A 12002-nucleotide genomic window follows, 5' to 3' on the forward strand; every position below is an offset into this window, starting at 1 on the left:
TAAAGAGATCTACAGACAAGGCATCATTCAGCTACCAACCTGAAGAGGGCTTCAGAGAGACAAGCAAGTCCTGCTGTATGTGTAGGGAGTACAGAAGCTACACAGGAGCCTCAGATGTAACTACAGAACAAGTCCCCACACACTGACAGCAACAATCCCAAACAATTATGGAGGCCCAGGCCATCACCGTCATCTGACGTTCTTCATGGCACCTGTTATGACTGCCGCCTGACTCGCCACCTACAAATGTCTCCTGAATTGTCCAATTACTTTGTCCTACAAAAACTTTCTTGGTGCGTGTACCCCAGACATTCCTTCTATAATTCTGTTTTTTCGCTCTCTCCCTGCTGAGACTGTTTCCTTTTACCACGCACTCCGTCTCAATTTTTCACAGCCAACTTCACCCCTGTCAGCGTGTCTCCGCTCCAGTTTCTTGTGTGTGCAGCGAGCTGAGGTTTTCATGGCCTGTCGTGCAGCTGCATATACAGGAGCCAGGTGAATCCTGAATTCCTGTCACGCCGATTGCACACAGATAGGAGCTGCCCATCCATACAAGTCCTCATCAAGCTGAAGAGCTGACAATCAAATGCTAAGACGAAAATGCAAGCCTGTCTATGTATACCAAATAATTTGCACCTAGGGCATCCTATATGTCACTATCATCTCATATTGTAGCCCAGGGATAATGAAAGACTGGACCACTAACTGCAACTTGATTATGAAATTGTATGAAATTATTCTACAAAGAATATTTTCGCACTTATTTTTATAAGCAGAAACAAACTCGTAACAGAATTTTCCATAAATCTTCCGAGCGTGAAAAAAAAAAAATCCCGGAAAACTGTATTATTGATCTGTTGATTACACACAGGGGTGGCGATGGGGCGGCTCACAGGATGTTCCTCCCTCCCCACCTCCAATGACACAGTGTACCATGTCCTTGGGCTCCAGGTTATCACGTGCTGCTGCCTAACTCAATATTAAGCAAACATTATGTGCCACTATGTTTAACAGGTGATACCAGGATATCCTGCCTCTACATAAACCAGGGAAATCCATATCATCATTATATTAACCCATTAAATGAGAGAGGTTTGTTTCAGAATATTGTGTAGAATCACAGTATAGCTACATTTATCATAAAAAGTAACAAATTATACAAAGTATAATGGATACATGCATAAAAATTGTAATAAAAAAACAAAAACAAAAAATAAATAATAACCTAGATACTTTCACATGTCAAAAGTCCTAAACATTAATAATATAATAAAATAGGAGCATAATCTATAAACTTCCAACATTAAATTAAATGTGAACGAGTAAGAGAGGCTAATATTCTATAAAGTAATCTCAGAGTTATCTCACGGAGACGGACAAGACAAGACAAGACATTACCAGAATCGCACAAGATCCGCCGTGTGGATTGCAGAGGAGCCGGGGTCAAAGAGACAGGTGTCTGCAAACACAGGGCCATAAGAGAAAGGGCATGTGTGGCAGGGAGGAGGGCAGGTGCAGGGCTTCTCTCCCCCTCTGGGCAGGGCGAATTAGCTAAAGTGGATGGGCCAGGATTGTGCTTGTTTACAGAGACACCTCGAGCCGCTTAAAGAGGCTTCTAAATCTGTGTTTAATGTGCAAACCTGCAGCTTTCTGGCCTGCCTTTGTCAGGAAGCCTGGGCTGCCTCATCCCTTTGTATGTCTTCTCCAATTAAGATTAAAGGGAGCCTTGTGCTCAGCTCATCCCTCTCTCTCCAGATAAAACCCCTGAGCTCCAGCCAGCACTGCACCTTGAGTCTTATCACCTGCTAATCTCATCCTTCCTACAGATAACAGGCACTTTCTGCTCACACAACATTTCCCGGTGTTACAGGGAGATGTGGTGGGAAATATATTCAGGATGGTTCATGTAGTAACTAAATCATTGGCTTCTTGTGTACCAAGTGCATGCACATATCGAATGCCAAAGTACAGTCAATATCTGCCTGCTGGTAAAGTAAGAGCAGTGTTGGACTGGCCCACCAGAGAATCAGATCCTCCGGTGGGCCCAGGCTGTAAGCCATTAATCGAAGCCAAGATGGAAACCCAATTTGTAAATAGTAGAATCTATTTCCTATGGGGTGATACGGAGTTGGCCCCAGAATAATTCTATCTGGTGGGCACAAGGAATCCAAATCCGATGCCAAACACTTCTGTAGCCCTTATGTACTGGTCAGTTCCCAACATTATCACTGGATAGAGAGAGGGGGAAAATATAATAGTATAATATATAGTATAATAGCATAGGTCTAACAGAATCTGGCTATAGGCCCACAAATATCCTACTTTACACTACCATTAACCCACGCTCAGACTGAAAATCTGTCATGTGATTGCAAAACTATTGTGTCTCACGAGTTAAAATCTTCTGCTTTCTTTGGGATTTATTACATACAATAACGAGCCAGAAGCTCGATCAGCGACGAGACGCTATAATTTGCAAATGGAAGTTTCTTGGAGCATTAAGACCTTATCTATTGTTCCAGGTAGTTATTATAATCCAGTATCTAAGCAGATAACAGAGGACGCAGCAAGCAAATCCCGAATTAAAGCCACCCGGATATTATCTGCATTTCACAAGAGCCTAATGTCTCAAGGTGCCCATACACCTTCAGTAGTTATTGTCTGATACCTGTACATATACTCATGTACATGCACACTTGGCTCAGCTAAGCATGCATGTATTGTCAATACCCATAGGGGAGTAAATAGCTTATATTACCTAAGAACAAATTGATTTAGCCTTTATCTACACATACAAGAACCAAGATAAAAGTAAAGGCATATATTCTACACTTTCTCCTATGTGAAAAGGTAGGTACACTTCAACTTTTATGGGGGAGTTGTTTCTATAAAACTCTTTGCCATATTCTTCATATAGTTGACTTAGAAGTGGTGACAACTAGCTGCAACAATACTCCTTGTAAGTAGGACACTATGTACAATCTGGTCAGTTCCTCCTGCTCTATAATGCTACCTGCAGATAGGAAACCATGTACAGTCTGCTCAGTTCTTCCTGCTATATAATACAATGCCTGAAGATAGGACACTATGTACAATCTGCTCAGCTTCCCCTGCTCTATAGCATGCTGCCTGCAGATAGAACACTATACAATCTACTCAGCCCCTTTTGTTCTATAACATGCTGCCTGCTGCCAGGACACTATGTACAATCTGCTCAGCTCCCCCTGATCTATAGCATGCTGCCTGCAGATAGAACACTATACAATCTACTCAGCCCCTTTTGTTCTATAACATGCTGCCTGCTGCCAGGACACTATGTACAATCTGCTCAGCTACTCCTGCTCTATACCACTACCTGCAGATAGGACACTATGTACAATCTGCTCAGCTACTCCTGCTCTATACCACTACCTGCAGATAGGACACTATATACAATCTGCTCAGCTACTCCTGCTCTGTACCGCTACCTGCAGATAAGACACTATGTACAATCTGCTCAGCTACTCCTGCTCTATACCGCTACCTGCAGATAGGACACTGTGTGCAATCCACTCAGTTCCTCTTGCTTTAAAACATGCTGCCTGCAGATAGGACAGTATACATTCTGCTCAGCTCTCCCAGCTCTATAACATACTGTAATATATGTTTTCTACAAATCGCATGTACATGACATGTTCACTTTATATATTATCGCTTACCTAAACTCCCTGTATAAGTAGAATTTTTATCCATAACATTCTTTTTTGCTTAATTGTAACCATCTGCATATTACATGAGCCATCAATCAACCGCAATGAAGTGTAAGCTCTGCAGAACAGAACACTGGCGGTTTACTTCTTTGTTCTCATATTTTTACAGCAGAGTCAGAGGTAAATGAATAATATCAGGCAGTCTACGGCATCAGAATAGGAAGGGGATACACATCTCAATCACCCTCCGGCTCTCACACTGGCTCCAAGACAGATCAATATAGCAATTAGATGTTATCAGTGTGCGCCGCTTCCCCTGCCTCCCTCTGGCCTTCCACCCTCCCCCATCCAAACCGCGCAGCTTTCATGCCCACATCTCATAGCCCTGATGTCACACGGATATCTGGGTTTAAGACCTCTGTGCGACTTTGTGCAGCCGTCCGGGGAAAACCGATATATAGAGAGGAAAAAAAAGAATAAAATGTCGCCGCATGCAAGAACACAGATACAATGTTACTGTCAGCAGTGGAATACGAATTCCTGTTAACCCATCCGTGGCCACAATGAGATCAGCTTTACCTTACGTAATTGGGATGATATAAATAATCTATAGTAGGCCCCCTTACCTTGAAGATACAAAAAGTAGTGAAAAATTACAAAATTGATGCAGAATTTCTGAGCCTGGTAGAGACTGAAAAGCAGAAGACTAAGGCCCCTTCCACACTCGCGTTGCATTTCACGTCAGAGTTTGATCAGGGTGCGATCAGGGTTTGGTCAGTGAAAAACGCACATTTTGCATCAGAGTGCAATCAGTTTTCAGTCACAGTTTGTTCAGTGTCTCAGTTTTTCACGCGCGTTTTTTATGCAATTTCAATGCGTTTTTCACACGCAGAAAATGCGCGTGAAATGGACTCAGGGCTGAGCTCTATCTTTTCTATGGCAATTGATGCGTAAAAAACGCATTGCACTTGCATTGCACATGTCTCAGAGTGCGATGCATTTTTGATGTATCTCCATAAACTTGTATGGTGCGTTTTTCACGCGCGTGACTTGCAAAAGTAGAGCATGTCGAGATTTAAACGCGCATTAAAAACGCAAGTGTGAAAGGGGCCTAAGGGACCAAGATATCCCATAAGTTTAGATATTCATTATGACAAATACTTTCAGATTCAGAATTATAAAGATGACACCCACTTTATGCAGAGTCAACATATACCGATTCCAGAGAATTGCAAAGTTTACTTTATCAGATTGAGGTGCACTTAAAGGAGGCCATAAACATTCCACTGATAAATGCCCCGTCCGCCAACAGCTATTCCCCCTGACTAACCGCAGGGATATGCACTCTTGGTTTGGACTTGTGCTCTCAATAGGGAGCCAATGGCAGCCAGACATCTTTGGCGGGAACTTATCTCCATTGTAAACAAAAGAAGCGGCTGAACAAATGTTGGCTAAACATCAGATACATATTAGGTGATCGGCCAGTCCCGCTAAAATCAACAGCTTCAGACAATGCTAATGTCAGGCTGCGTTGACACGTGGTGTTTACATTGCTGTTTGAAACAACAGCTAAGGAGAGGAGATTTCCCTCAGGACATTGCTGTTAACATTTGTGTTTACACACAAAATGTTAACACAATGTAAACACATGGTTTACAATTAAGTTAGCATGTGCAACTTGTAAACACAATGTTAACTTGATTTAAATGCAATGTAAACGTACGTGTTAATATCATGTTTACATTGCATTTGTAAATGCCAAAAGTTAACAGCAATGTTATTGGGAGAATCTCCTCTCCTCAGCTGTATTGTGTTTCAAAACACAATGTAAATGCCCTGTGTGAACACAACCCAACGTGTATGGTCAAAAATGTAAATTGACAGCTGTGTGACATGTCCATGAGGTTATACCACTAACATGTAGAATGGTTTTGCTCAGTGGCGTAAATAGAAGCTGATGGGCCCCAATGCAAAGTCTGTGCCAGGCCCCCGGCTATAATGTATGGTTTATAGTAAAGGGCCCCCTAAACCTCTTGGGCCCGGGCGCAATCGCAACCTCTGCACCCCTTCAAGTTACGCCTCTAGTTTTGCTAGGTAGAGACCCAGTTTAATACTAAAATTGCTCCAGTACAAGGCTTTACCCATAATAAGAAAAAAATATATACAACCACAGAAGCCGAAAATCCTTTAAAATGTAAAAAATGTTAGGATTAGGATTCACTTTGTCAATAAGTCACACACACATGGCCCAGGTTATAGTTCAAGAACAGATCAACAAGAGCAAACAATGATAATCAAGTCAACTCTCCGTCCTGCAAGGGACAAAAGGGGCGAACAACCCAGGACGCTAGTTATAGGGGAGGGAGGTGTTATAATTTTTTACTTTATCTGAGCTCCTATTCATCCCATATAAAAGATCTGATAATTAATAAAAAAGACAAACCAGATCTATCATTTTAAGCTATATCACTCCCATCTGGCGCAGCATTGAGCGATATTGACAAATGAATATATTTCAGGGTACAAGTGCACACAGAATAGATTTTATCCAGGCCCGGGAGAAATGTATGGGTAATATTGAGTCAGTCTGCATGTTAATTATATCAATCTATCACACCATAGCTGCAGCCTCAGCAACTTAAATGAGGTCGAGCTGTCTTGACACTGGCTAAGGACATGTGATGTTATGTAGCGAGGATCACCATGTACGGACCCCAATCTCACTAAGGAAATATGACCTTCCATTTAGGAGTGAATGAAGCAAAGTATGCACCAATTTATATATATTTTTTGTTCTAATTAAGCTATTAATATCTCCAGCTTCCATCCATTACAATACATTGTCTTGCTGATGCATCACACCTTCAGAAGGTCAGACTCTCCCTCCACCTGCTTATACAATGGTCTTCCCATATTAAACCATCATTAAAATTCCTTCTTATAGTTTGGTTTTCAATATTAAGCATCAACGTTCACCATGGAAAGCACATTTACAACCCATGGTTACAAGTACACAAGGTAGCAACTTGGAGAACAGTGGCTATGTGACGACTGTGGATAGTTTTTGACATGAAGATCATGTCAAAAACATGGAAGAGGCAAGCCAAATTTTTTGGATTCTGTAGGTTTTATAAAGAATCTTGAATTAAACCGGGACAGGTTCTTTTTAGAAAAATGTATCTATTTTATGTGTTCTATTAAAGGGGTTGTCCAGTATTTGAAAGACCTGGCAAATGCAGTCCAAAATCATCGCCACTCCTGTCTACATTTTATGGGTGGTATTTCGGCTGATCTCCATTTACACCAATGGAGCTTAGATGCAATAGCACACACAACACGGTGTTGCACATTTATAAATCCTGTACAAACCCTTTAAGGCTTGAAGCTGCTATACATAAGTCAGAGAATGATCATTTTTTTTATTATATAGATTATAAAACATATTTATTTTCCATAGGGATTGGATCATTGGATGTTACAATGCCAACAGGTCGTCTGAGAAACACCTACTGTCTCATCATTGGTTCAGGCGGCTGCTTGCTCCCTCCCCCAGCAGCTCTGTCCCTTCAGATTGGCTACTATGTGTTACTAAAGTAACTAATGTTCATGCAACTTACTTTCCTAAAGTGCAAATTTAAAGGACATCTACCACCAGGATGTAGGATTGTAAACCAAGCACACAAGCATGCTGGTGCGTGTCCCCTCTGGCAGGATCTGCTCTTTTTTTTAGCTGCTTATGACCATGTTTTTGTGAAAAAAAGGTTTAAAAATTATGCAAATGAACCTGAGGGGCTCTGACTCCATAGATGTCAAAGGAGCCCAGAGCCCCTCAGGCTCAATTGCATAATTTTTAAAACCTTTATTTAAAAAAAAACAGGGGCATAGGGAGCTTAAAGAAGAGCAGATCATGCCAGAGGGGGCACACACCAGTATGTCACTGAGCTTGGTTTACAATCCTTCATCCTGGTGGTAGATGTCCTTTAAGGCAACGACCAACATATAGGAAGAGAGTAGTATCACATCCTCTTAGGTATGTGTGCTATACAATTTTCCTGCCCCAACAATGTAAGTAAGTATCCTCAAAAAAAATTTTTTGAATACATTCACAAAAACCCAACTAACCTGTAGATGTAAAACTGAGCTGATGACTGTTTCTCTTGCTCTGATTCTCGGGCATAACGATTTGGTGGCTCTGGTGAAGGTTGGAGATGATGCTGGTAAGGTCGTTCTCACGGCTAGAAGTGAAAAGAACAAAAATTTAGAAAGACATATAATAGTATTTGCAGGGCAGAACAAGTATAACAACCTATAATATTAAAAGCCAGGTCTCTACTTATACATAGTGATTAATATGGCCAGCTATTGTGAACAGTTTGGTGACATAGTCATATAGTAAAATTAAGTCAAATCTACACAATTTTACATGGAGATCACGCCAAAAACAAATAACATATACAAATGGTGTAGGGGGCTATTCACACAGGACAGACTGAGAAATTACAAGGCGCACAGTGCTGCATAATGTGTAGTAGTTATACAAAAAACATACATTACAACAAAAACAAAGTTAAATGCCATAAAAAAAAAAATATACACATTTGTACACTTTGTATGAGTAACAATCACACACAGTATATACACCACATATATGCATACATCATATACACACATGCATACAGTACCATATACACAGACATACAGCACACCTATATAAAGCATATACACATCACATATACAGTAAATTACATGCATACATATACAGACACACAGTATATACACAGCACAAACACACACATTTAGTGCATATACACTCCTAAATACACACCCATTACTCCAGATATGGGGGCCCCCTGACACAGTGGGCCCCATGGCAGTTGCTATGGCTAGTACCCCTGTAGTTACGCCCCTGCCTTAAACTCCAAATCCTCAGTTTGCCGCCCTGTCATCCACCGGCTTGGTAGAAGTCGTCAAGTACTATACATCTAATGAGCACCAATTAAACCTGGCAAAGAACAACTCCCACCAATCGCTTTGAGATCACTGAATGGAGACCGCTAAATCATTATTATTTCTGTGGGTTATCAAGCATGACAAGGAGAATCATTCCCCTTCCTGTAATTACAGATCTAATATTTCATGATAAGGGACGCGGGGAACGGCATCTTATCCCCTCCGTAGTTTAAAGTCCTGAAATGACTTTGTCGCTGCCAAGTGTTTATGGTAAAAGACGCTCCAATCTCCTTGTGCGCTGGCAGGGCGGGCACAGGATGCATAAAGTCAGCTCAGAACTTTTCTTCAGGGTTGTGCGAGTCAAATCATCTCTAATAATCTATTTACTATACTAATTCTAGGATCACAGAGTTACTCACATGATTTGAGGACGCCATCTTTGTCCCTGCAACACACAGCACATTGTCTGCATGGGGTGGTGGAAGGCAGACGAGGAGGACTTCAAGTTGTACTCAGGCTCCCCTTCAGTGTGAGCTATTCATCGGTGCCCTTTACAGAATATATATCCCTACTAAGCCCCCACCTATTGGCACATGGAAGCCCTCCAGCACCATGGCCAGCAGCCCCCGGCACTGAGACAGCCGCACAGCTAATCTGTTTGTAAGACCCCCTAATTGGATCAGGCTGTCTTCAAATTACCAGCATTTTGGCTAGACTGGCTACAGATTTTTTTGTAGACATCCGGCCCCCCATTTACAGAGGCACCCATGACGGACTCTTATTAAAAACCCCCTTCACCAACTGTACCTGAGTTATTGTCAGGGGAGGGGGACTACCGCCTGCAGACGGTGTCCATGCACATGGTAATCCCCCTTGGGTGTGATCCTCTCCCGGTGCAGCGCATTATGTAAATATTGCTGGTTTGTAAGCAGTTTATGAGGTGATTACCAGTTCTCTGCGTGTTTAATCTCACAGATCGCAGAGAGAGACGGGTGGGGGGAGACTGGTCCAGAGGACAAATGGAGATTAATGTTACCTTCAGCACGTAGATGGGAAGAATGGGGGATGCAATGTATCCTTATGGGTTGTCTCGGCACAAATAGAGTTATTTCTTGCTACCAGACACATTGGTCTGCACCTCACAGATGGCCGTCATGGCGAGAGATGATCGCCTCATTCATATTTCAATGGTGCCTGTGGGCCTGTCTCTCTTCCACACACAGAGAAGCCCATCATGCATACAATCCTAGCACATAGATGCCTTGTATAGGGTGAGCACTGCAATGTTATATGAGAATATATTTACATCCCTCATTTATTCGATAGATACGGAACTTTTTATACGCGTTCTGCCAGCGAAATCACTTCAGTAATAGGAAGCCAAAGACTGATGTGAATGGGTCGGAAAAGGTCAGGCCTTTAGTCTCCAAAACAGCATTACTCTTGGGTTATTTTTTTAGCCTAAGATCATTCACCTGAATGTTGACAACTATTACTAGCTCTTTGTATATAACAAGGACTTTTTGCCTCTTATTGATGCTACCAATGTGAGTCTAAACATTACTCATTGATAAGTAACTCTTCCGTGACATGACGATACAAGGCTCCTATCCCTAAAATAACCATAATGGGGCACATTTACTTACCCGGTCCTGTCGCGATCCCCGATCAGGACTGTCCGACGAAGATGAAGTCCGGCGCGATTCACCAAGATTGTGCGCCCGCATGTGTCGCTTCTCCGCTCAGGTCTGCCGGAGTTCACCTTCTTCACAGTGTAAGTGATTGCATTGTCTTGCGACACAATTTTCATTTTTTATTGCCCGCTTAGTCTGAATCAGTTGGGTTGTCCGACGGCCATGCCACCGATTTGTGTCGCATGAAAGTCGCCGCCAAAATTCTATTGCGTGCGCCAAAAACCACTGTTAATTGCGGTGCAAATCGGAAATAGTTGGGAAACCCGGCAGAAATGCGGTGTGTGGACCCTTACTAAATGTGCCCCAATGTGTCATCAAGCACTGATCATAAACCCAGAAAGAGGTCTCCATCTTATCTTGAGGTTGACGAGAGAAAAAAAAATTACAAAATTTGTCCATTTATTATTAACCTCCCATTAAGTGGCTAGTTTTTAAGGCTGCCCATAGACATTAGAGCTGTCAAGCTGCTGCCATCGTTGTCCAAAATAGCTATGGGCGCCTTCCATAATTTTTTACTTTAGAAATATACCCTAGGCTTCGAAGGCATTTGTTCATTAATACTTTACATTATCTATGGGAAACTCAATGAACAAGTCTCAAAAAGAACAAGTTCTCCGGTGCTGGAGATCAGCACAGTTGAGCGTCTTGGTCTTGGCAGCAGGTGGGTTAAGAAGGGATTGTTCGGCATGGCTTTCCTAGCTACCAGCACCTTCCACAATCTTGTCAGCTACATAATCCCGCTTCCCGCCTGATGCACTCCTTCCTAGACCCTGCCGTAGGCTGCTAGAAGAGGCTGATACCTCCTAATGAGCTCCCGTCACCTCTCCGCTGTCCCCCTCTACCGCTCCCCTCTTCATTTCCTTCTTATCCCTCTGCCCCCCCCCCTTCCCGCTCACAAATTCACGTCCCACGGGAATCCGCTAATTAGCTCATTAGAATTCAGTGAGTGGGGGGGGGGGGGGGGTAATAAATAAATAAGAGGAGGCACAGCTGTAAATCCTATCTTTAATGCTCTTCACTTAACGATAAAATCTCCGGATCTCCTCTTCCTTTCTCATAGTCCACCTTATATTTTCCACGCAGGATTGAAAGGTCTACAGAGGGTTGTTTAAATTTAACCTCTAATTCACAAGAGAATATTGGATTTAAAAAAAAAAACAAAACGAGAAGAGCTTTGGCAACACAAGGTCAAACTAATTAGCCTCCCAATCCGAAATGGTGAAGATACCAATTCTCTCAGAGACTGGAGTCGCTCTTAGAGTAGCGAGTTTGAGAGGTTCACGGAAACTTACACAACTAAATTTTAATTATACGAATATATAAAAATATGTGTGACAATCTAAAGCCCTCATCAAAACCTTGTTAAGAAAAAATTAAAAACATAACTTGACATATTAAAGGGAAGGTCCACAGCCACCATTTCATCTTTTTTGAAAACATCTTAAAATGTTCAACTTTCTGAATGGTCTTTATAAAAACCTTCCTAGAGTTTTGGGTCTACAGCTCCAATGTAGAGCTATCAGTTTCCATGGCGACAGACTACAAACAAACCCAGTGTAATCAGATCCTGTAGTTAGAAACAAAGACAAAAAGAGAGGAGAGTTTTACAGATTTTAGTTGCTGTATTTGAAGATACACTGGAAACAGTGATTTCCCTATAACGCATCCC

The 12002-nt window shown here is 42.1% G+C and overlaps 1 protein-coding gene across 4 annotated transcripts in view; it reads right to left on the reverse strand.

Moving 5' to 3' along the window:
• SAMD11 (sterile alpha motif domain containing 11) overlaps nt 1-12002 on the reverse strand; it is a 104845-nt gene that overhangs the window by 33984 nt on the left and 58859 nt on the right. For all 4 annotated transcript variants that reach the window (XM_072155921.1, XM_072155920.1, XM_072155923.1 and 1 more), the window contains exon 5: nt 7812-7924. In XM_072155921.1, coding sequence (XP_072012022.1) covers nt 7812-7924 — 113 coding nt within the window. The remainder of the gene's footprint in view (nt 1-7811; nt 7925-12002) is intronic.

This window comes from Engystomops pustulosus, chromosome 6 (assembly GCF_040894005.1).
Source record: "Engystomops pustulosus chromosome 6, aEngPut4.maternal, whole genome shotgun sequence".
Lineage (NCBI taxonomy): Eukaryota > Metazoa > Chordata > Amphibia > Anura > Leptodactylidae > Engystomops > Engystomops pustulosus.